General features: G+C 49.5%; 1 protein-coding gene across 1 annotated transcript; it reads left to right on the top strand.

Annotated features, from left to right (window-relative positions):
* The first annotated feature begins 441 nt into the window (after positions 1 to 441).
* LOC137332800 (probable tRNA methyltransferase 9B) lies at positions 442 to 25,713 on the top strand. The gene is made up of 3 exons (XM_067996768.1): positions 442 to 595; positions 13,368 to 13,541; positions 24,647 to 25,713. The coding sequence occupies exons 1-3, from the start codon at positions 442 to 444 to the stop codon at positions 25,711 to 25,713; spliced, it is 1,395 nt and encodes a 464-aa protein (XP_067852869.1).

Here is a 25,713-nt window from a genome sequence, read left to right as displayed (position 1 = left end):
CAAATGCAGCACCTCCACCTCCTCCCAACTGAGAGTAATTACCTCAGTAGAGACTGGGGATCAAACCGAGGCCTCCCTGATCTATATAGATAAACTGGGGACCATTAACTACTAACTTTCAATTAGCTATTAGAATATTAAAAATATTTCTACTCGTCGGCAGCAATGAGAAGGGTTTTAAAGTGCTGTAAATTATGACGAATTGTTGAGGTAAAGCTTCAGGCACTTAATTCTAATAAGCATTCTTGAACTGGAATATGCCTTTGAAGTAAATGGATTGCAAATGGAGGCAATTAAGCACTGATTGCAATCATGGTTCAAGAGGCACCGCTCATATAGATAAAGAGTCGAATCTGATTGAAAGGGTTACAGGAAATGCACTGATTAGCTCCAGTTCATATAGTATTATTCATAACTCCAGTCTGACCTTTTTGCTTCAGGATGGAATTAGAAGCCATTCAGTTGGAAGAAGCACACGTTCATAATGTATATGAGCAAACGGCACCATACTTCATTGAGCTCCGAAGTAAGGCTTGGCCTTGTGTCCGACAGTTCCTCCTGAACCAAGAACCGGGCAGCCTCATTGCTGATGTTGGTAAGAGACTACAATAAAGTTAATGTTTGCCATTGTATTGGTAAGTGGGAATTTTGCTAAATACTGTTTAATTGCCTTGCTTTATATCATGCTTTCTGTTCAAGAGCCAGAGCCTGTTGGCAAAAATTAATGAATATAAGTCCCTCCGTCCATGACTTTGAGTTTCCCTATAAATAGCTTTCATAATCTGAAAGTGACAAATTTAACAAAAATCTATGATTATCATATTTTTCAATATTCAGCAGGGATTTTTTTGTTTTTTGCTAATTTACCCCCTGTTCTACCCTCCTCCTCTCTGGAAGGCAACAACTCCCACTGAGATACGGTTCCATGAGCACTAGGCACTCTCCCATACCTCTCCTGAATGTTTGGATTCACGCAGGAAGTAAGGACATCGTGCTGGCAGACCAGTCAACCGTGAGGGGAGGGGCAAAGGTCCTCACAGATGAGCCATTTCCTGTTCTTACCTGTCTTTCACACACTTTCTAGTAGGGGTCACTGGATAGTGATGAAGAATATGGCTGATTTTTCCCTTCCTGAGCCCAGGGACACGACAGACAATTGTAGCACCTCTACTACCATCACGGCTAAGATCAGTTAAGAATGAGGATCAAACACGAGACCGTCCAGTCTGTATTGTTCAGTTACATGCTGCCATTTTCAACTAAGCAATTACACAGCTGCAAACTGTTGTTGTTATAAGTCACTGGGGAAGCTATTAGAATCATAGAATGTGGTTGATTCTTAATTGCCCTCTGAAATGGCCTAGCAAACCACTCAGTTGTAAAATCTCACTAAAAAAAGTCATAATAAGAATAAAACTGGACGGACCACTAGGCACCGGACACGACAAAGGCAAACCAAGCCCAGTCGACCCTGCAAAGTCCTCCTCACCAACATCTGGGGACTTGTGCCAAAATTGGGAGAGCTGTCCCACAGACTGGTCAAGCAACAGCCTGACATAGCCATAACTCACAGAAGCATACCTTTCAGCCAACGTCCCAGACTCTTCCATCACCATCCCTAGGTATGTCCTGTCCCACCGGCAGGACAGACCCACCAGAGGTGGCGGTACAGTGATATACAGTCAGGAGGGAATGGCCCTGGGAGTCCTCAACATTGACTCTGGACCCCATGAAATCTCATGGCATCAGGTCAAACATGAGCAAGGAAACCTCCTAGAGATTACCACCTACAGTCCTCCCTCAGCTGATGAATCAGTCCTCCTCCATGTTGAGCACCACATAGAGGAAGCACTGAGGGTGGCAAGAGCACAAAATGTACTCTGGGTGGGGGACTTCAATGTCCATCACCAAGAGTGGCTCGGTAGCACCACTACTGACCCAGCTGGCCAAGTTCTGAGGGACATAGCTGCTAGACTGGGCCTGCGACAGGTGGTGAGCGAACCAACACGAGGGAAAAACCTACTTGACCTCGTCCTCACCAATCTACCAGTCGCAGATGCATCTGTCCATGACAGTATTGGTAGGAGTGACCACCGCACAGTCCTCGTGGAGACGAAGTCCCGTCTTCGCACTGAGGACACCATCCAACGTGTTGTGTGGCACTACCACCGTGCTAAATGGGATAGATTCAGAACAGATCCAGCAGCTCAAAACTGGGCATCCATGAGGTGCTGTGGGCCATCAGCAGCAGCAGAATTGTATTCCAGCACAATCTGTAACCTCATGGCACGGCATATTCCTCACTCTACCATTACCAACAAGCCAGGGGATCAACTCTGGTTCAATGAGGAGTGCAGAAGAGTATGCCAGGAGCAGCACCAGGTGTACCTAAAAATGAGGTGCCAACCTGGTGAAGCTACAACTCAGGACTATATGCATGCTAAACAGCGGAAGCAACATGCTGTAGACAGAGCTAAGCGATTCCACAACCAACGGATCAGATCAAAGCTCTGCAGTCCTGCTACATCCAGTCGTGAATGGTGGTGGACAATTAAACAACTAACGGGAGGAGGAGGCTGTGTAAACATCCCCATCCTCAACGATGGCGGAGTCCAGCATGTGAGTGCAAACGACAAGGCTGAAGCGTTTGCAACCATCTTCAGCCAGAAGTGCCAAGTGAATGATCCTTCTCGGCCGCCTCCCGATATTCCCACCATCACAGAAGCCAGTCTTCAGCCAATTTGATTCACTCCATGTGATATCAAGAAATGGCTGAGTGCACTGGATACAGCAAAGGCTATGGGCCCTGACAACATCCCAGCTGTAGTGCTGAAGACTTGTGCTCCAGAACTAGCTGCGCCTCTAGCCAAGCTGTTCCAGTACAGCTATAACACTGGCATCTACCTGACAATGTGGAAAATTGCCCAGGTATGTCCTGTCCACAAAAATCAGGACAAATCCAATCCGGCCAATTAGCGCCCCATCAGTCTACTCTCAATCATCAGCAAAGTGATGGAAGGTGTCGTCGACAGTGCTATCACGCGGCACTTACTCACCAATAACCTGCTCACGACAGTAGTGAGAGGGGATATATCCGAGGGTTCGCCCACTGAGTCTATATGGGTAGAACTGAAAAATAAGAAGGGAGAGATCACTTTGATAGGATTGTACTACAGACCCCCAAATAGTCAACGGGAAATTGAGGAGCAAATATGTAAGGAGATTACAGAAAGCTGCAAGAAAAATAGGGTGGTAATAGTAGGGGACTTTAACTTTCCCAACATTGACTGGGACAGCCATAGCATTAGGGGCTTGGATGGAGAGAAATTTGTTGAGTGTATTCAGGAGGAATTTCTCATTCAGTATGTGGATGGCCCGACTAGAGAGGGGGCAAAACTTGACCTACTCTTGGGAAATAAGGAAGGGCAGGTGACAGAAGTGTTCGTGAGGGATCACTTTGGGACCAGTGATCATAATTCCATTAGTTTTAAGATAGCTATGGAGAATGATAGGTCTGGCCCAAAAGTTAAAATTCTAAATTGGGGAAAGGCCAATTTTGATGGTATTAGACAGGAACTTTCAGAAGTTGATTGGGAGAGTCCGTTGGCAGGCAAAGGGACGTCTGGTAAGTGGGAGGCTTTCAGGGTAAGCACATTCCTTATAAAGTGAAGGGCAAGGCTGGTAGAAGTAGGGAACCTTGGATGACTCGGGAGATTGAGGCCCTAGTCAAAAAGAAGAAGGAGGCATATGACATGCATAGGCAGCTGGGATCAAGTGGATCCCTTGAAGAGTATAGAGATTGCCGGAGTAGAGTTAAGAGAGAAATCAGGAGGGCAAAAAGGGGACATGAGATTGCTTTGGCAGATAAGGCAAAGGAGAATCCAAAGAGCTTCTACAAATACTCAAAGGGCAAAAGAGTAACTAGGGAGAGAGTAGGGCCTCTTAAGGATCAACAAGGTCACCTATGTGCGGAACCACAAGAGATGGGTGAGATCCTGAATGAATATTTCACATCGGTATTTATGGTTGAGAAAGGCATGGATGTTAGGGAACTTGGGGAAATAAATAGTGATGTCTTGAGGAGTATACATATTACAGAGAGGGAGGTGCTGGACGTCTTAACGCGCATCAAGGTAGATAAATTTCCGGGACCTGATGAAATGTATCCCAGAACGTTATGGGAGGTTAGGGAGGAAATTGCGGGTCCCCTAGCAGAGATTTTTGAATCATCGACAGCTACAGGTGAGGTGCCTGAAGATTGGAGGGTAGCCTTTGTTTAAGAAGGGCGGCAGGGAAAAGCCTGGGAACTACAGACCGGTGAGCCTGACATCTGTAGTGGGTAAGTTGTTAGAGGGTATTCTGAGAGACAGGATCTACAGGCATTTGGAGAGGCAGGGACTGATTAGGAACAGTCAGCATGGTTTTGTGAGAGGAAAATCATGTCTCACGAATTTGATTGAGTTTTTTGAAGGGGTAACCAAGAAGATAGATGAGGGCTGTGCAGTAGACGTGGTCTACATGGACTTTAGCAAAGCCTTTGACAAGGTACCGCATGGTAGGTTGTTACATAAGGTTAAATCTCACGGGATCCAAGGTGAGGTAGCCAATTGGATACAAAATTGGCTTTTCGACAGAAGACAGAGGGTGGTTGTAGAGGGTTGTTTTTCAAACTGGAGGCCTGTGTCCAGCGGTGTGCCTCAGGGATCGGTGCTGGGTCCGCTGTTATTTGTTATTTATATTAATGATTTGGATGAGAATTTAGGAGGCATGGTTAGTAAGTTTGCAGATGACACCAAGATTGGTGGCATCGTGGACAGTGAAGAAGGTTATCTAGGATTGCAACGGGATCTTGATAAATTGGGCCAGTGGGCCGATGAATGGCAGATGGAGTTTAATTTAGATAAATGTGATGTGATGCATTTTGGTAGATCGAATCGGGCCAGGACCTACTCCGTTAATGGTAGGGCGTTGGGGAGAGTTATAGAACAAAGAGATCTAGGAGTACAGATTCATAGCTCCTTGAAAGTGGAGTCACAGGTGGATAGGGTGGTGAAGAAGGCATTCGGCATGTTTGGTTTCATTGGTCAGAACATTGAATACAGGAGTTGGGATGTTTTGTTGAAGTTGTACAAGACATTAGTAAGGCCACACTTTGAATACTGTGTACAGTTCTGGTCACCCTATTATCGAAAGGATATTATTAAACTAGAAAGAGTGCAGAAAAGATTTACTAGGATGCTACCGGGACTTGATGGTTTGATTTGTAGGGAGAGGTTAGACAGACTGGGACTTTTTTCCCTGGAGAGTAGGAGGTTAAGGGGTGATCTTATAGAAGTCTATAAAATAATGAGGGGCATAGATGAGGTAGATAGTCAAAATCTTTTCCCAAAGGTAGGGGAGTCTATAACGAGGGGGCATAGATTTAAGGTGAGAGGGGAGAGATACAAAAGGGTCCAGAGGGGCAATTTTTTCACTCAAAGGGTGGTGAGTGTCTGGAACGAGCCGCCAGAGGCAGTAGTAGAGGCGGGTACAATTTTGTCTTTTAAAAAGCATTTGGACAGTTACATGGGTAAGATGGGTATAGAGGGATATGGGCCAAGTGCAGGCAATTGGGACTAGCTTAGTGGTATAAACTGGGCGACATGGACATGTTGGGCCGAAGGGCCTGTTTCCATGTTGTAAACTTCTATAACTCTATGACTTTATGATGCTCAGTTTGGGTTCTGCCAGAACCACTCGGCTTCAGACCTCATTACAGCCTTGGTCCAAACATGGACAAAAGAGCTGAATTCCAAAGGTGAGGTTAGAGTGACTGCCCTTGACATCAAGGCAGCATTTGACCAAGTGTGGCACCAAGGAGCCCTCGTAAAATTGAAGTCAATGGGAATCAGGGGGAAAACTCTCCAGTGGCTGGAGTCATACCAAGCACAAAGGAAGATGGTAGTGGTTGTTGGAGGCCAATCATCTCAGCCCCAGGGCATTGCTGCAGAAGTTCCTCAGGGCAGTGTCCTAGGCCCAACCATCTTCAGCTGCTTCATCAATGACCTTCCCTCCTTCATAAGGTCAGAAATGGGGATGTTCGCTGATGATTGCACAGTGTTCAGTTCCATTCGCAACCCCTCAGATAATGAAGCAGAGCGAGCCCGCATGCAGCAAGACATGGACAACATCCAGGCTTGGGCTCATAAGTGGCAAGTAACATTCGCGTCAGACAAGTGCCAGGCAATGACCATCTCTAACAAGAGACAGTCTAACCACCTCCCCTTGACATTCACCGGCATTACCATCGCCGTATCCCCCACCATCAACATCCTGGGGGTCACCATTGACCAGAAACTTAACTGGACCAGCCATATAAATACTGTGGCTACAAGAGCAGGTCAGAGGCTGGAGATTCTGCGACGAGTGACTCACCTCCTGACTCCCCAAAGCCTTTCCACCATCTACAAGGCACAAGTCAGAAGTGTGATGGAGTACTCTCCACTTGCCTGGATGAGTGCAGCTCCAACAACACTCAAGAAGCTTGACACCATCCAGGACAAAGCAGCCCACTTGATTGGCACCCCATCCACCACCCTAAACATTCAATCCCTTCACCACCAGCGCACAGTGGCTGCAGTGTGTACCATCCACAGGATGCACTGCAGCAACTCGCCAAGGCTTCTTCGACAGCACCTCCAAAACCCGCGACCTCTACCACCTAGAAGGATAAGAGCAGTAGGTACATGGGAACAACACCGCCTGCACGTTCCCCTCCAAGTCACACGCCATCCCGACTTGGAAATATATCGCCGTTCCTTCATCGTTGCTGGGTCAAAATCCTGGAACTCCCTTCCTAACAGCACTGTGGGAGAACCTTCACCACACGGACTGCAGCGGTTCAAGAAGGCGGCTCACCACCACTTTCTCAAGGGCAATTAGGGATGGGCAATAAATGCCGGCCTCGCCAGCGACATCCACATCCCATGAACGAATAAAAAAAAAAGAAAGGTTACAGCATGGAAGGAGGCCATTCGGCCCATCAAGTCCGCACCAGCTGTATGCAAGTGCAATCCAGCTTATCCCGTTCCCCTGCCCTTTCTCCGTAGACCTGCAAATTCATTTCTTTCAAGTACTTATCCAGTTCCCTTTTGAAGGCCATGATTGAATCTGCCCCCATCAACCCCTTGGGCAACTAATTCCAGATCATAACCACTCGCTGTGTAAAAAAGTTTTTCCTCATGTCACCTTTGCTTCTTTCGCCAATCACTTTAAACCTATGTCCTCTGGTCCTTGACCCTTCCGCCAATGGGAACAGTTTCTCTCTATCTACTCTGTTTAGACCCTTCATGATTTTAAATACCTCCATCAAATCTCCTCGCAACCACCTCTGTTCCAAGAAGAACAACCCCAGCCTCTCCAATCTATCCACGTAACTAAAGTACCTCATACCTGGAATCATTCTAGTAAATCTCTTCTGCACTCTCTCTAAGGCCTTCACATCTTTCCTAAAGTGCGGTGCCCAGAACTGGACACAATACTCCAGTTGTGGCCGAACCAGTGTTTTATAAAGGTTCATCATGACTTCCATACTTTTGTAATCTATGCCTCTATTTATAAAGCCCAGGATCCCGTAAGCTTTTTTAACCACTTTCTGAACCTGCCCTGCCACCTTCAACGATTTGTACACACATACCCCTAGATCTCTCTGTTCCTGTACCCCTTTTAGAGATGTGTACTCAAATTTATATTGCCTCTCCTCGTTCTTCCTACCGAAATGTATCACTTCGCATTTTTCTGCATTAAATTTCATCTGCTACGTGTCCGCCCATGCCACCAGCCTGTCTATATCCTCTTGAAGTCTATCACTATCCTCCTCACTGTTTACTATTCCTCCAAGTTTTGTGTCATCTGCAAATTTTGAAATTGTGCCCTGTACACCCAAGTCCAAGTCATTAATATATATCAAGAAATGCAGTGGTCCCAGCACTGACCCCTGGGGAACACCACTGCACTCCCTCCAGTCCGAAAAACAACCGTTCACCACTACTCACTGTTTCCTGTCCCTTAGCCAATTCTGTATCCATGTTGCTATTGCCCCCTTTATTCCATGGGCCGCAATCTTGATGATAAGCCTACCGTGCGGCACTTTATCAAACGTCTTTTGAAAGTCCATATACACCACATCAACTGCATTGCCCTCATCTACCCTCTCTGTTACCTCATCAAAAAACTCTATCAGGTTAGTTAAACACGATTTGCCTTTAACAAATCCATGCTGGCTTTCCCTAATCAATCCACCCTCGTCCAAGTGACTGTTAATTCTGTCCCTGATTTTCATTTCCAGAAGTTTCCCCACCACTGAGGTTAAACTGACTGGCCTATAGTTCTGGGTTTATCCTTGCACCCTTTTTTGAACAAGGGTGTAACATTTGCAATTCTCCAGTCCTCTGGTACCACCCCTGTATCTACGGATGTTTGGAAGATTGTGGCCAGTACTTCTGCAATTTCCATCCTTACTTCCCTCAGCAGCCTAGGATGCATCCGATCTGGACCGGGTGACTTATCTACTTTAAGTGCAGCTAGCCTTTTAAGTGCCTCTTCTTTATCAATTTTTAACCCATCCAGTATCTCAACTATATCTTCCTTTACTGAGACTGTGGCAGCATCTTCTTCCTCGGTAAAGACCGATGCAAAGTATTCATTTAGTACCTCAGCTATCTCCTCTGCCTCCATGAGCAGATCTCCTTTATGGTCCCTAATCAGCCCCACCCCTCCTCTTACTACCCGTTTACTGTTTACATGCTTGTAGAAGACTTTTGGATTCCCTTTTATGTTGGCCGCTAATCTATTCTCATATTCTCTCTTTGCCCCTCTTATTTCCCTTTTCACTTCCCCTCTGAACTTTCTATATTCTGCCTGGTTCTCACTTGTGTTATCAACCTGACATCTATCATACACCCCTTTTTTTCCGTTTCATCTTACTTGCTATCTCCTTTGTCATCCAGGGAGCTCTGGCTTTAGTTGCCCTACCTTTTTGCCTCATGGGAATGTACCTAGACTGTTCCCAAACCATCTCCTCCTTAAAAGCTGCCCACTGTTCAATTACAGTTTTGCCTGCCAATCTTTGATTCCAATTTACCCGGGCCAGATCTATTCTCATCCCATTGAAATTGGCCCCCCTCCAATTGAGTATTTTTACTTTAGATAGGTCCATGTCCTTTTCCATAGCTATTCTAAACCTTATGATAATATGATTGCTGCTCCCTAAATGCTCCCCCACTGACATTTGCTCCACTTGGCCCACCTCATTCCCTAGAACCAAATCCAGCAATGCCTCCTTCCTCATTGGGCCAGAAACGTATGGTTAAGAAAGTTATCCTGAACACATATCAAAAATTCCTCCCCCCTGTGCCCCTTATTATTATTGTTATCCGAGTCTATATTAGGATAGTTGAAGTCCCCAGTTATCACTGCTCTATAGCTTTTGCACCTCTGTAATTTCCCTGCAAATTTGCTCCTATATATCCTTCCCACTAGTTGGTGGCCTATAGAATACACCCAGTAGTGTAATGGCACCTCTTTTATTTCTTAACTCTAACCAAATAGATTCTGTCCTTGACCCCTCCAGGACATCCTCTCTCTCCAGTACTGCAATATTCTCCTTAATCAATACTGCCACCACCCCCCCCCCCACCCTCACTTCTTTCTTTCCTTCCCTATCTTTCCTGAACACTTGTATCCAGGAATATTTAGTACCCAATCCTGTCCTTTTTTGAGCCAGGTCTCTGTTATCGCCATGACATCGTATTCCCATGTGGCTATTTGCGCCTGTAGCTCACCAACCTTATTTACCACACTTCGTGTGTTTACACACATGTACTGCAAACCAGTCTTAGACTTTCTTGTACTCTCTCTTAGTCTGATCCCACCTAATACCATACTATTACTTGCTTTAGTGCTATTTTTCTCCCCCAATCCTTTGTGCCCCTTGTTTCTATTTTCCGTTGCTACATCCTGGTGCCCATCCCCCTGCCAAATTAGTTTAAACCCTCCCCCACAGCACTAGCGAACCTCCCCCCGAGGACATTGGTCCCAGCTCCGCTGAGGTGCAATCCGTCCGGCCTGTACAGGTCCCACCTTCTCCAGAATTGGTGCCAATGCCCCAGGAATCTAAAGCCCTCCCTCCTGCACCATCTCTCCAGCCACGCATTCATCTGCACTATCCTCCTATTTCTATACTCGCTAGCGCGTGGCACCGGGAGTCCGGAGATTACTATCTTTGTGGTCCAGCTTCTTAATTTCTTTTCTAACTCCTTAAAATCTGCCTGCAGGACCTCATCCCTCTTTCTGCTTATGTCGTTGGTACCAATATGGACCACGACCTCTTGCTGTTCACCCTCCCCCCCCCCCAGAATTTTCTGCAGCCGCACAGTGACATCCTTGACCCTGTCACCAGGGAGGCAACATACCATCCTGGACTCACGTCTGCGGCTGCAGAAACACCTGTCTGCTCCCCTAACTAGAGAGTCCCCTATCACTATTGCTCTCCTGACCTTTCTCCTCCCCCCTGTACAGCTGAGCCAACCATGGTGCTGTGGACTTGGCTCTGGCTGCACTCTGCAGAGGAACCCTCTCTCTCACCAATACCAGTTACAGAGTGAGATGCACTCAGGGGACTCCTGCACTACCTGCCTGGTCCTCCTTGTCTGTCAGGCGGTCACCCAGTCCCTCTCTGCCTGCACTCTCTTAAGCTGCGGGATGACCACCTCCTGAAACGTGCTATCCACGTAACTCGCGGCCTCGCGGATGCAATGTATTGACGCTAGTTGCTGCTCAGGCTCCGAACTCCGGAGTTCAAGCCCCTCCAGCTGACGACACTTCCTGCACCTGTGGTTTTCCAGGACACGGGAAGCGAGCTGGAGTTCCCTCATGGCACAAGATGTGCATTCGATGGGTCTGAGCTGCCCTGCCGTGACTCGATTTATTATATTGTTTACTAAACTTATCAAAAATAAATTAAGCCTTAAAAGACACTGAACAGAAAAAGAAACGCTCACCAGCTACCAGCCAATCAGCTCCTTCCCCTGTTTATTTAGTTTTATTAGTCTAGTTAATAAACTAGTTGAAGTTATTAAATTTAATAAATTAGCAACAATTTTACAACCCCAGCTTTTAATTTAATTTCACCCAATTCCCTAACTCAGAGGGAAAAAAGCTGTAAAAATTACCCGCCAATCACCTACCTGCTGTCCTGTGATGTCACTTTTTGTTTCGTTCTCCCACCGCCTCCGCCGCCCCCGCCGCCCCCAGCCGCCCCCCGCCGCCTCCCGCCGCCTCCCGCCGCCTCCCGCCATCTCCCGCCGCCCCCCGCTGCCTCCGCCGCCCCCGCCGCCTCCCATCGCTCCCACCGCCTCCGCCGCCCCCACCGCCTCCCGCCGCCCCTGCCGCCCCCCGCCGCCTCCCGCCACCTCCCGCTCCTCCCGCCACCTCCCGCCGCCTCCCGCTCCTCCCGCCGCCTCCCTCCTCCCGCCGCCTCCCGCTCCTCCCGCCGCCTCCCGCTGCTCCCGCCGCCTCCCGCTCCTCCCGCCGCCTCCCTCCTCCCGCCGCCTCCCGCTGCTCCCGCCGCCTCCCGCTCCTCCCGCCGCCTCCCTCCTCCCGCCGCCTCCCGCTGCTCCCGCCGCCTCCCGCTCCTCCCGCCGCCTCCCTCCTCCCGCCGCCTCCCGCTGCTCCCGCCGCCTCCCGCTCCTCCCGCCGCCTCCCTCCTCCCGCCGCCTCCCGCTGCTCCCGCCGCCTCCCTCCTCCCGCCGCCTCCCTCCTCCCGCCACCTCCGCCGCTCCCGCCGCCTCCCCCTCCTCCCGCCGCCTCCCGCTGCTCCCGCCGCCTCCCCCTCCTCCCGCCGCCTCCCGCTCCTCCCGCCGCCTCCCGCTGCTCCCGCCGCCTCCCGCTCCTCCCGCCGCCTCCCTCCTCCCGCCGCCTCCCGCTGCTCCCGCCGCCTCCCGCTCCTCCCGCCGCCTCCCTCCTCCCGCCGCCTCCCGCTGCTCCCGCCGCCTCCCTCCTCCCGCCGCCTCCCTCCTCCCGCCACCTCCGCCGCTCCCGCCGCCTCCCCCTCCTCCCGCCGCCTCCCGCTCCTCCCGCCGCCTCCCGCTGCTCCCGCCGCCTCCCGCTCCTCCCGCCGCCTCCCTCCTCCCGCCGCCTCCCTCCTCCCGCCGCCTCCCGCTCCTCCCGCCGCCTCCCTCCTCCCGCCGCCTCCCTCCTCCCGCCACCTCCGCCGCTCCCGCCGCCTCCCCCTCCTCCCGCCGCCTCCCGCTCCTCCCGCCGCCTCCCGCTGCTCCCGCCGCCTCCCTCCTCCCGCCACCTCCCTCCTCCCGCCGCCTCCCGCTCCTCCCGCCGCCTCCCTCCTCCCGCCGCCTCCCGCTGCTCCCGCCACCTCCGCCGCTCCTGCCGCCTCCGCCGCTCCTGCCGCCTCCGCCTCCGTGCTCCACTAGGTCTGCTCCCGCCGCCTCTGCTGCTCCGAGTGAGTGTAGGCCTTTGAGCCTCGACCTTTATTTGCTTCTCTCTGCCACCTCCGGTGCTCCACTAGGTCTGCTCCTGCCGCCTCCGCTCTCTGAGCAAATCTTGAACAAAAGGGACAGATCCGATGTGATCAGTCTCCAAAAAACACCAAAAAGATGTGCCCATTCTTACTGAAGGGGACTCTAGACATCTTGTTTTTCGATCTGGTCCCTAATTTGTTAAACTCCCTCTGCAAGACCTGAAATGTACTTCTTTCTATGCCACTGGTTACAACATGGATCACAGCTTTTGGTTTCTCTCTCTAGCTTTCCAGAGGCTTTCCCACCGGTTCTTCACCGTGAAACTAGGGAGGCAACATACTATTCAGAACTCCTGGCCATGACTGCAAAATAGGCTGTCTATATCCCTAACTATAGAATCCACGCCTCCTATTCTTGTAGTCTACCTGCCTGTCACCCTCCCATGGAGAGTCCCTTGCTCCTCAGCGCCACAGTGTTGCTCAGGACCAGCCTCCTCTTCTGTCACTGTCCACTTCCAGTTAAAGCTGGCAACCCTTTGCGAGCTGCTCCCACAAACTCTGCACTCTTTCAACATGTCATGACATGCCAGTGCTGGCAGTAACATTTCAGTATTCTGATCAGGTGACCTTTAATTATCGTGCGAGGTCTGCTCATTTGTGGGCAGATGCACGGACCGAAAATGACAGGTTGCTCGCTTGAAATTTCCCAAAATGCAATCCCTGCCTCTGACGCTCCCCACTGGGAGTACTAGATTGTGGAATCCGCCCTTACATCACATTTAGACCTAATTCCTCTAAGTATCGTTGTAAGAAGCAATGAGCTGGCATTAACTCCGGCCTTTCTCTACTGCAGGCTGTGGGACCGGAAAATATCTGAGTGTAAACAGCCAGGCCTATAAACTGGGCAGTGATTACTGCAGCCCCTTGGTGGAAATTGCCAAAAAGCATGGACATGAAGTCATGGTGTGTGACAACCTCGTTCTACCCTACAGGGATCTGTGTTTTAATGCTGTCATCTCTATTGGAGGTAAGAAAAGAGATCACATGCCAGAATATGGGAGAGTGTATCACAAGCCCACATTCTGTACACTGGCAAGTGTTCTGATGATTTCTGCAACCAGCATTTAAGGCCACAATGAGGGGGGATTTTCTCTATGCACTAAGTGTACAAAATTATAACCCGTTCTTTACAAACACATTTCTGATTTTGTTATAACTTGAGCAAGAAGGATTTTGTGTTCAAAACGTAATTATAATTTTCACACAACTCCCTCTGGAGTCTAATCTACATTTGTCCATAGTAAAGAATTGTACAACACTGCACATGCTGGAAGATGATTTCAACCATGATGTAACTCTGTGTAGTGCCTGGGGTGCACTCAATTTTCAGGCACGACAGAGAGGAAAAGAGGGCAGAGACCTGTTACATAACCTTGAACGTGTTGTCGCTTCCCAAATCCGAGCCCATCTTTCTCACGACTCCACATTTGAATACCTCCAATCAGGTTTCCGCCCCTGCCACAATACTGAAGCGGCCTTTATCAAAGTCACAAATCACATCCTATGTGACTGTGACCTTGGTAAACTATCCCTCCTCATCATTCTCGACCTGTCTGCAGCCTTATCTATCCAGTCGTAGCCAGAGGATCACCTGCAATGGCTTCTCTTCCCACTCCTCCACCATTACCTCTGGAGTCCCACAAGGATCTATCCTTGGCCCTCTCTTATTTCCTGTCCCTCGGCGACATCATCCGAAATCACAACGTCAGGTTCTACATGTATGCTGAAGACACCCAGCTCTACCTCACCACCACCTCCCTTGACCCCTGCACTGTGTCTGATTTGTCACACTGCTTATCCAACATCCAGTACTGGATGAGCAAAAATTTCCTCCAACTAAATATTGGGAAGACCAAAGCCACTGTCTTCAGTCCCCACTACAAACTCCGTTCCCTTGCTACCAACTCCATCCCTCTTCCTGGCCACTGTCTGAGGCTGAACCAGACCATTCGCAACCTTGGCATCCTATTTGATCCTGAGATGAGCTTCCGACCGCATATCCACTCCATCACCAAGACCACCTACTTCCATCTCCATAACATCACCCGTCTCCGCCCCTGCCTCAGCTCATCTGCTGCTGAAACCCTCATCCATGCCTTTGTTATCTCTAGACTTGACTATTCCAATGCTCTCCTGGCTGGCGTTCCATCTTCTATCCTTCATAAACTTGAGCTCACTCAAAACTCTGCTGCCCGTATCCTAACTCACACCAAGTCCCGTTCACCCATCACCTCTGTGTTCGCTGACCTACATTGGCTCCCAGTCCAGGAAAGCCTCGATTTTAAAATTCTCATCCTAGTTTTCAAATCTCTCTATGGCCTCGCCCATCACTATCTCTATAACCTCCTCCAGCCTTACAACCCTCCGAGATCTCTGCGCTCCTCCAATTCTTGCCTTTTGTGCATCCCCGATTTTAATCGCTCCGCGATTGGCGGTTGTGTCTTCAGTTGCCTAGGCCGTAAGCTCTGGAATTCCCTCCGTAAACCTCTCCATGTCTCTACCTCTCTCTCCTCCTTTAAGACGCTCCTTAAAACCTACCTATTCAACCAAGCCTTTGGTCACCTGTCCTAATATCTCCTTATGTGGCTCGGTGTCAAATTTTGTTTTATAACGCTCCTGTGAAGTGCCTTGGGACATTTTACTACGTTAAAGGCGCTATATAAATGCAAGTTGTTTTGTTGTTGCGTAGTGAAGAGGAAATTGGGGCAAAGACTCTTCATGTCAGATCTCTATCCCCACAACCCTGCCCTGGGATTTCTGGCACTTTAGCAAAGGCATGTAACTGGGCCTATGCCTGAAGTAGGTGCAGTATCAACTTAAGCATTATACTGAGACGGGGCAGGGGGGGAGACGTTCCTGTCTTCCTGCCTCACTTTGCTGTTTGCCTGCCCATTGTGGAGAGGCAGCTGAAGGAACCTGGAAGTGGGCCTTGTGCAGAGACTCTCCACGGACCAGAGGATCTGCTAGGATCCCTGGGGCAGCCCAAAATTACCTGAAGGCAAGATCAGTCATGATTTTAGGAATTCCCCTCATGCCCTACTGACCTTCAGGCCTTCTGGTTGCTGTTTTGCAATAGCAGCTGGAAGGTCCCAAAACTGGCAGTCAGGAGTGTAGCTACAGAGCCTGCTCCTGTATCCACCTTCCTTCCCAGTGCAAGGCCCAGCCAGGGGAAGGCTTGTGCCTGGAGTGCATCTGGACCATGCAAATAGCCTGGGGCAGGAAAACCGCTAAGGGCCTAGCCAGTTATTTTTGTCTGTGTGTTCGTGAATATGTGAGTTAGCATCATGATGCAAGCACACAGACACATGAACTATTTCAATGTGGGAGTAGATATATTCTTTGCAATGTGTTAGATCCACACTGGAAGATGGAGGGCACCCTCACTGTGGAGACGAAGGGGGTAAAATTCATCTTTGGCGGGGGCACAAAATGAGCGGTAGCGAATCGACCGCCCGTTACACACCCTGCCCGATTTTTTATTCCATTGAAGTCAGTGGGAAGGAAAATCGGAATGTGAATTTTATCTTCAAGACAATGTCTTCACAAGGACTATGTGGTGATCACTGCTATCTGTGCTATTGTGGACAGACATAAATGTGACAGGTAGATTAGTGAAGGTGAAGGTGAAGTCAGGTAGGTTCCTTCACCAGCTGATGTAGGTCCAGTCTGGCAGCTATGCTCTTCAGGACCCGACTAGCTTAGTCAGTGGTGGTACTATCGAGCCCTTCTTAGTGGTAGCCATTGAAGTCATAGAGTCATAGAGTCATAGAGTTATACAGCACGGATAGAGGCCCTTCGGCCCATTGCGTCCGCGCCGGCCATCAAGCCCTGTCTAATCTAATCCCATATTCCAGCATTTGGTCCGTAGCCTTGTATGCTATGGCATTTCAAGTGCTCATCCAAATGCTTCTTGAATGTTGTGAGGGTTCCTGCCTCCACAACCCTTTCAGGCAGTGAGTTCCAGACTCCAACCACCCTCTGGGTGAAAAAGTTCTTTCTCAAATCCCCTCTAAACCTCCCGCCTTTTACCTTGAATCTATGCCCCCTTGTTATAGAACCCTCAACGAAGGGAAAAAGCTCCTTAGTATCCATCCTATCTGTGCCCCTCATAATTTTGTACACCTCAATCATGTCCCCCCTCAGCCTCCTCTGCTCCAAGGAAAACAAATCCAATCTTCCCAGTCTCTCTTCATAGCTGAAGCGCTCCAGCCCTGGTAACATCCTGGTGAATCTCCTCTGCACCCTCTCCAAAGCGATCACATCCTTCCTGTAGTGTGGCGACCAGAACTGCACACAGTACTCCAGCTGTGGCCTAACCAGTGTTTTATACAGCTCCATCATAACCTCCTTGCTCTTATATTCTATGCCTCGGCTAATAAAGGCAAGTATCCCATATGCCTTCTTTACCACCTTATCTACCTGTTCCGCCGCCTTCAGGGATCTGTGAACTTGCACACCAAGATCCCTCTGACCCTCTGTCTTGCCTAGGGTCCTCCCATTCATTGTGTATTCCCTTGCCTTGTTAGTCCCTCCAAAGTGCATCACCTCGCACTTTTCCGGGTTAAATTCCATTTGCCACTGTTCCGCCCATCTGACCATCCCATCTATATCGTCCTGCAGACTGAGGCTATCCTCCTCGCTATTTACCACCCTACCAATTTTTGTATCATCAGCGAACTTACTGATCATACCTTTTACATTCATATCGTTAATGTAGACCACAAACAACAAGGGACCCAGCACCGATCCCTGTGGTACCCCACTGGCCACAGGCTTCCAGTCACAAAAACAACCTTCGACCATCACCCTCTGCCTTCTGCCACTAAGCCAGTTTTGTATCCAAAGTGCCAAGGCACCCTGGATTCCATGGGCTCGTACCTTCTTGACCAGTCTCCTGTGCGGGACTTTATCGAAGGCCTTACTGAAATCCATGTATACTACATCCACTGCGTTACCCTCATCCACACGCCTAGTCACCCCCTCAAAAAATTCAATCAAATTAGTCAGACATGATCTTCCCTTGACAAAGCCATGTTGACTATCCCTGATTAATCCTTGCTTCTCCAAGTGGAGACTAATTTTGTCCTTCAGAATTTTTTCCAATAATTTTCCTACCACTGATGTTAGGCTCACTGGCCTATAGTTCCCCGGTTTTTCCCTACTCCCCTTCTTGAATAATGGTACTACATTAGCGGTTCTCCAGTCCTCTGGCACATCCCCTGTGGCCAGAGAGGTTCTGAATATATGTGTTAGAGCCCCCGCAATCTCCTCCTTTGCCTCACACAGTAGCCTGGGATACATTTCGTCCGGGCCTGGGGATTTATCCATTTTTAGGCCTGCTAAAACCGCCAATACCTCCTCCCGCTCGATGTTAATATGTTCGAGTATATCACAGTCCCCCTGCCGTATTTCTATGTCTACGTCGTCCTTCTCCATAGTGAAAACAGATGCAAAAAATTCATTTAGAACCCCTCCTACATCTGCCGGCTCCACACACAGATTGCCATTTTGTCCCTAATGGGCCCTATTTTTTCCCTAGTCATCCTCTTACCCTTAATATACTTATAAGACATCTTAGGATTTTCCTTTATTTTGCTCACCAGTGTTATTTCATGGCCCCTCCTTGATCTCCTAATTTCTTTTTTAAGTATCCCCCTGCACTTTTTGTACTCCTCTAGGGCTTCCTCCGTCCTTAGCCTTTTGTATCTGCCAAAAGCCCTCCTTTTTTTCCTAATCCATTCTCGTATATCCCCTGACATCCAAGGTTCCCTGGAGTTCTTGGAACCACCCTTGACCTTTACGGGAACATGTTGCCATTGTATGGTCTCAATCTCCCTTCTGAAAGGCTCCCATTGCTCCGATGTGGATTTTCCTACAAGCAGCTGATCCCAGTCCATTTTGGCCAGATCCTGCCTTATCCTATTAAAATCGGCCTTCCCCCAATTTAGAACCTTTATTTCCGGCCCCTCCCTGTCCTTTTCCATGACCACCTTAAATCTCACCGAATTATGGTCACTGTCACCAAAGTGCTCACCTACTAGCACTTCTTCCACTTGGCCGGCCACATTCCCTAGAATTAGGTCCAGTACCGCCCCCTCTCTTGTAGGACTTTCAACATGCTGGCTCAAAAAGCTCTCCTGGATGCACGTTAAGAATTTTGTACCCTCTAAGCCTTTTACACTCTGAGTATCCCAGTTAATATTGGGGAAGTTGAAATCCCCCACTATTATTACCCTATTATTTGCACAATTTTCTGAGATTTGCCTACATATCTGTTCCTCTATCTCCCCCTGACTGTTTGGGGGTCTATAGTACACTCCCATCAAAGTGCTTGCCCCCTTTTTGTTTTTAAGCTCCACCCATATGGCCTCATTAGAGGAACCTGCTGATATATCGGGCTCGATTTTAGGGTCGGGTTACCTGCGGGTTTCCAGCGGGGGGGCCCCGAAAATCCCGATCTCCGATCACGTGACCGGATTCGGACGAAATCCCGGCCACTTCCGGGTACCGCGCTGACGTGCGGGGCTGCGCGCGCAAGCCCCGCTGGTGGGAATCCCGCAGGCAATTAAAGCCAGCGGGGTTCCACTTGAGAGTACTTAACTTGCTCGTTGTGGTCAGTTAATGAGCTGAAGCAGCTGTCAAAAGAGGAAGTGTGGGATTTTACGTTCAAAGCAGTCAGTTTCCCACACTGGGGGAAACAGGACCCTTCAAACCAGGCGTGTTGCAGCCAGCAGCCTGTGGCAGGTGCCAAGGTGCGCTCCACGGGGGAGCGCCCTCACCCACGCAGGAGGCCACCGCGTCACATAGGGCAACCCCTGCCCCCCACCACCCCCCGGCCAAGCCAGAGGACAGACCGACACGAAACCGCAGCCCCAGTCCGAGGACCCACACACCTACCCTGCACAACCCCTCAGACCAACACCTGCCAGTTGGGTGGTGTGTGGACACCCTCGGAGGACGAAGAGCATGACCAGCCCCAGCAGCCTCGCAGTCCACGCCGTCCGCCGCAGAGACGTGGATCCCCCCAACACGGTGTGGTTGCACGCCCACCTGCACAGCAGGAGGGAGGGCTACCGCAGAGAGAGACGCGTCGCAGAGGGCACTACCCTCGCCACAGGGTCCACAGACCGAGGCGCAGCTCCCCGGACCTCTCCGAGCAGCAGTGCACAGGGAGGCGCAGATTCGCTCGACATGTAGTCGTGGAGATCTGCAGCCTCTTTCATGCCGAGCTGCTCCTGGCTGGCCCCAGCACCAACTGCTTACCTGTCGCTGGCAAAGTCACCACTGTCCTCCACACCTTCTCCTCCGCATCCTTCCAGGGTGCAGCCGGCAACACCGCCGATGTCTCTCAGTTGTCTGCGCGGACGAGCCCTGCAAATACACCTGCACCTACTCTGCAGTAACACGATGGGTGGCATCAGTGGTGGGTCCTCATAGTGATACCCAGGAGCGGGCATTATTGGACACAATGGACAGGATTCGCGGAGACATGGCAGTGGTGGTGTCAATATAATGTGTGCTGTTTGTGGCTCTGAAATTCAATATGGGTAACACCCATGACAAACCCTCAGACACCCTTGTGCACCCCCTTCATGCTGACGAGACGTTTGCCTTACCCTGCCTACTGCACATATGTGATGCATGCCCTGTGGCTGCAGCACAGGTGGTGGCAGGTTGAGTGAGGCTGGCCATGAGGGAGATGCACGAGAGGGTGAGTATGGGATGGAGCCATGAGATTGTATGAGGATTGGGTCGCGTGTTAGTGGCAGGATGAGTACTGGCGAGGTGAGTAGGTGGAGGTAAGATGAGGATGGGGTGTGAGTGGGCATGAAGGGTGATGTGACAGAATAGTGTTGGCGGTGCCGAAGGAGATTTGGGGTGGGGGCAGTGTTGTGGCAGACGGAGTGTAGGGGAAAGACTTCGTGTTCTCACTGTGGCTGACCTACTGCGGTCATTGCAGCGCCTCCTGCACTGTATGCAGGTGGGCGATATGCTGGTGGCGCAGGTGACCCCCTCTGCCACCTCGAGCCAGGCCTTCTTGGTGGCAGAGGCAGGCCGCTTCCTCCCGCCCGCCGGGGGGAAGATCTGTGTCCTCCCCCTCCTCCTCACCCCATCTGATGCTACCTGGGGTGAGGCATCATTAAACTGGGAGCAGCCTTCCCCCTGGGCTGCTCCATGCTGCAATTTGTCCCATTGGTTGCAGCATCTGTCAGTGGAGGACTGCCCCTTTAACTAGAGAGCCTCCAGCTGACAGATCGTACTGCGCATGCGCAGCCCGCCCGACGCGCAGGCCAGCGCCGTGGACCCCGGAGGAGCAGGTAATTGGATCCTATTAGTGGATTGCCTGCTACGATCGCGTGGGCAACCCACTAATTTCGCCGTTCGCGTTTTCGACGCTCCCGGAGGACCACCCGCTGGGAACCCGCAGGCCTGCTAAATTCGAGCCCATCATCTCTCCTTATGGCAGTAACTGATTCTTTAATTAATATTGCGACCCCCCCTCCTCTTATACCTCCCCCTCTGTCTCGCCTGAAGATTCTGTACCCCGGAATATTGAGCTGCCAGTCTTGCCCCTCCCTCAACCATGTCTCTGTGACAGCAACAATATCATACTCCCATGTGTTTATCAACACCTTCAGTTCATCCACCTTATTCGCAAGACTCCTTGCATTAAAATAGATGCCATCCAGCCTTGCCCTTACATATTTGCCCTGTCTTCCAAGCTGACTTGTTTTTTTCTCTATATTTGGCTGCACATCACCCCCTATTGTAGCTCCACTCTGTATCCCATCCCCCTGCCAAGTTAGTTTAAACCCCCCCCAACAGTGCTAGCAAACCTCCCCGCAAGGATATTTGTCCCGCTCTGGTTCAGGTGCAACCCGTCCGACTTGTACAAGTCCCACCTTCCCCAGAAGCAGGCCCAGTGATCCAGGAAACTGAAACCCTCCCTCCTGCACCAACTCTTTAGCCACGCATTCATCTGTTCTATCCTCCTATTTCTATACTCACTAGCCCGTGGCACTGGGAGTAATCCAGAGATTACAACCTTTGAGGTCCTGCTCTTTAATCTTCAACCTAGCTCCCTAAATTCTTGATGCAGGACCTCATCTCCCTTCCTACCTATGTCGTTGGTCCCAATGTGGACCACGACCTCTGCCTGCTCACCCTCCCCCTTGAGAATGCCCTGAAGGCGCTCAGTGACATCCATGACCCTGGCACCAGGGAGGCAACAAACCATCCTGGAGTCACATTTACGGCCACAGAAACGCCTGTCTGTTCCCCTTACGATAGAATCCCCTACCACTATAGCTCTTCCACTCTTTTTCCTCCCAGCCTGTGCAGCAGAGCTACCCCTGGTGCCAGGAAGTTGGCTGCTGCTGCCTTCCCCTGATAAGTCATCCCCCTCAACAATATCCAAAGCGGTATATTTGTTTGAGAGGGGGATGGCCACAGGGGACCCCTGCACTGCCTGCCTGCTCCTCTTACTCTGCCTGGTGGTCACCCAATTACTTCCTGCCTGTACAACCTTTACCTGCGGTGTGACCATCTCACTAGACGTGCTATCCACGACGTTCCCAGCATCGCGAATGCTCCATAATGAATCCATCTGCAGCTCCAGTGCCGCAATGCGGTTTGTCAGTAGCTGCAGCTGGATACATTTCCCGCACACATGGTCGTCAGGGACACCGGAAGGGTCCCTGATTTCCCACATAGAGCAGGAAGAGCATAACACGGGGCTGGGCTGTCCTGACATGACTTACCCTTTAACTAATTAATTCAAATTAAATGAATCCCACCAATTTCACTTCAATTAAAAGGTATACTCAAGGGCCCTTGCTGAACAGCAGTCCCCCACTACACAACAGAGACCCTAGAATCCACAAACTCTAACCTTAGACAAATTCAGCAGGAAAATACTCACCAGCCAATCACTTACCACTTCCTTGGTGACTTCCCACTTGGATTACTTTTTGCTTCTTATTTATCTTAGGTCCAGGAGTTAAGTCCCTCAGGCCTCCGCTGCTCCCTTTATCGACTCGCCGCCGCTCCAACCAGGTCCGCTCCTCCTTCCCCGCTGCCGACCGCTCTGTGGGAGAGAGAAAGAAAGGCTCCTCCTCCGCCGCTGTCGCCGCTCCCTCAGCCAGAGAACATTCTGTTCCCTTTCTGCCCTTAGTGGGACGGGACATACCCGGGGATGGGGATGGAGGAGTCTGGGAGATTCTCTGAAAGATGGGGCTCTGTGATTATGACTATGTCAGGTTGTTGACTAGTCTGTAGGATAGCTCTCCCAGCTTGGGCACCAGTCCCCAGGTGTTAGTGAAATGGACCTCGCAGGATTGACTGGGACGGGATTGCCTGAGTCTTGACCTGATCTGATTCCTGGTTCACTGTTGATAGGTTCATCTGATTTCTCTTATAGTTCTGGTTTATAGTCATTGTTTTACAACTGAATGGCTTACTAGGCCACTTCAGAGGGCACTAAGAATTACCTGTGTTGCACTTACCATACCCATCTTAGTCAAATCATTAAATTTGCTTCTGCACTGTATTGTTGATCTGCAGGTTGTGAACGTGGCAGTCAAGCCTTTAATTGCCTCCCTCCACTATGCCCTTGCCGTGGCATGAGTTGGTCTCTTTTCCGGGTGCCAAGGAATCCTTACATTCTCATATCCTCCAAATGTACCTTCATCTCAGCATTGGACATGTTGGAGGTTTCCACAGTTCTCTTCACAGCCATCATTTTCTGATTTTCTCCTTTGCTGAATTTGCACACTGCCCTATTAAGCTGCTGCAGGACTTTAAATCCTGTAGCAGCACATCAGTTTGCAGCACCTCGAGTGAATCCGTTAATCCCTGACGGTGTCCAGTGTGCATTCATTGAAAACTATGCAAATAGGCTGACTCTGGAAACTCTGCTAGGGTCAACAGCGTAGCCATCGGCTGGGCAGAAGTACATGTCTAATGCACTTCTGACAATGGTAAGGAGCATCGGGAAATCTAGGCCTTACTTTGGGAGGTGACCATGTTTTTAGCTGCTGGTAGGCTGAGTGACTCAGCTTGATTTTACAGACCAATAATGAAGTCAGTACTCACTTGCATAGATCTTTCCCAGCCACAGGAAGGCCATGATGGCCAGATACATAACCATGAATTGCAACTTCAGAACAACTGTACACATTTCGATGTTGTTCTGCTTGCTGTACATACCATGCTGCAATATAAATGGTGTAGCATGTACCCAGGACCTGATCCAGCATTGCAACACCACTTGCTAAAGCAGTTCTGCAATATTAAAAGGTATCTAATTTTAACTGACTTTCTTGGGGTTAGGGGGAGACTTCAGAGTAGTGAGAGGCTAGCTCCCTTCTCTTTTTCCTCAGTTACACCAATTTGTTCTGCATAATGCAGTGTCAACTATTGCTAGTGCCTACTGACTTTCCCATCAATCAATTTGGCCATGAATGTTCCTTTTGTCTTTAAAGCACCTACACTGCATCATTGACCACATTAAGAAGCGTTAATCCCTAGTTGAGATGTCCACTGGCTAAAGCATGCTATTTAGAACTTTGTTCTCCAACATTTCCATCAAGTTCAGGTTACAAATATTCAACTTTTACATTTCAAATTTTTCAAAAGTAATGAACTGGAATGCACTGCCAGAAATGATGATGGAAGGAGATTCAGTAGTAACTTTCAAAAGGGATTTTAATTGGGGGAAGAGTAGGGGAATGGGACTAATTGGACAGCTCTTTCAAAGAGCTAGCACAGGCACGCTGGGCTGAATGGCCTCCTTCTATGGAGGTTTGTATGATTCTATAATACGCTTAGGTGAAAAAATTGTTTCTACATCCATTGTACAAGGAGCGTGTAGTTTATAAGGTCTGCTTGGCAATTAGTGCTATCTATCCTCCACAGGGCTAATGAAACTGCTGAATGTTATTGTGTCAATTTGTGGCTTGCAAGCCAGACATCCATAATCAAAGCGCTCATATCCTGTTTCAGTTTCTGTGCATCTTGTTTTCCACCTCAGTGATAATCACTACAAATGAATCCTATCATTTCTTATTGTAGTGATCCACCATTTTTCGACGAAAGACAGACGTATACGAGCAATAAGAGAAATGACAAGAATACTACACTGCGGTGGACAAATGATGATTTATGTATGGGCGATGGAACAAAAATACCGTCGCTTTGAAAAACAGGACATCTTTGTTCCTTGGAACCGATCCTTGTGTTCTAGACCATCATCAGAGTCTGGCCAAAGCAACAACAAACCCATAGTTGGGAGCACAGTCAAAGCACAAGATAAAGACTTATCGAAAACAGCTCAAAGTCAGGCCAGTGCAATGTTGTCTCTCAGGCAGGATCAACGCACAATACTTTCATACAGAACCGACAATCACACCCTGTTAGAGAACTGCTGCCCCAGGATGTCCGAAGATCAAGAGCATCGGTTTTACAAGAATCTGGGCAAATCGCTTCGTTCGTGGTTCTTCTCTAAATCACTCGACGAGGCTACAATGCAGACGCACATCGACCATCTTAAGTCAATGAGGAATTCACCAGATTTAATGCACACATGGAGAAACAACACTGTTTCCATGCAGCCTGTGGGGAAGTTGAGGATATCTTCTCGGCACTGCAGTTTGGATGCAGGCTGTCCACCATTGATGAAGGGAGACAGTTTTGAAGATGATGAAGTATTCGCTGAGAATCCAAGGCATGAAGAAGCACAGTGGTTAGAGACCAAAAGTGCTTTGAAAGAGAAACAAGGAAGACATCAAAGTGAAATCTACAGACACGGGGGACTAAATCCTTATCAGGCTAACTCCATAGAAGACAGACAGATTTTTCAGAAAAATGAAGGAGCACAGAGGTCTGAGGGAAGTGGGGCTAGGGTTTTCAAAAGGACTTCCACAACAGAGTCAACAGACTCTATGATTGACGGTAACAGAGCTGTGGCTTTGGACGATAAGCAGGAGGAAATTGCAGATGCTACAGAATTCATGAGATATTATCATGTCTTCAGGGAAGGAGAATTGGCTCAGCTAATTGAAGAAAATGTACAAGAACTTCACATCCTCAGTTCCTGTTATGATCATGGCAATTGGTGTGTTATAGCAGAAAAAGAATGA

This window comes from Heptranchias perlo, chromosome 1 (assembly GCF_035084215.1).
Source record: "Heptranchias perlo isolate sHepPer1 chromosome 1, sHepPer1.hap1, whole genome shotgun sequence".
Taxonomy (NCBI): Eukaryota; Metazoa; Chordata; class Chondrichthyes; order Hexanchiformes; family Hexanchidae; genus Heptranchias; species Heptranchias perlo.
Note: the sequence above shows the minus strand (reverse complement) of the source record. Positions and strands in the feature narration are given on the sequence as shown.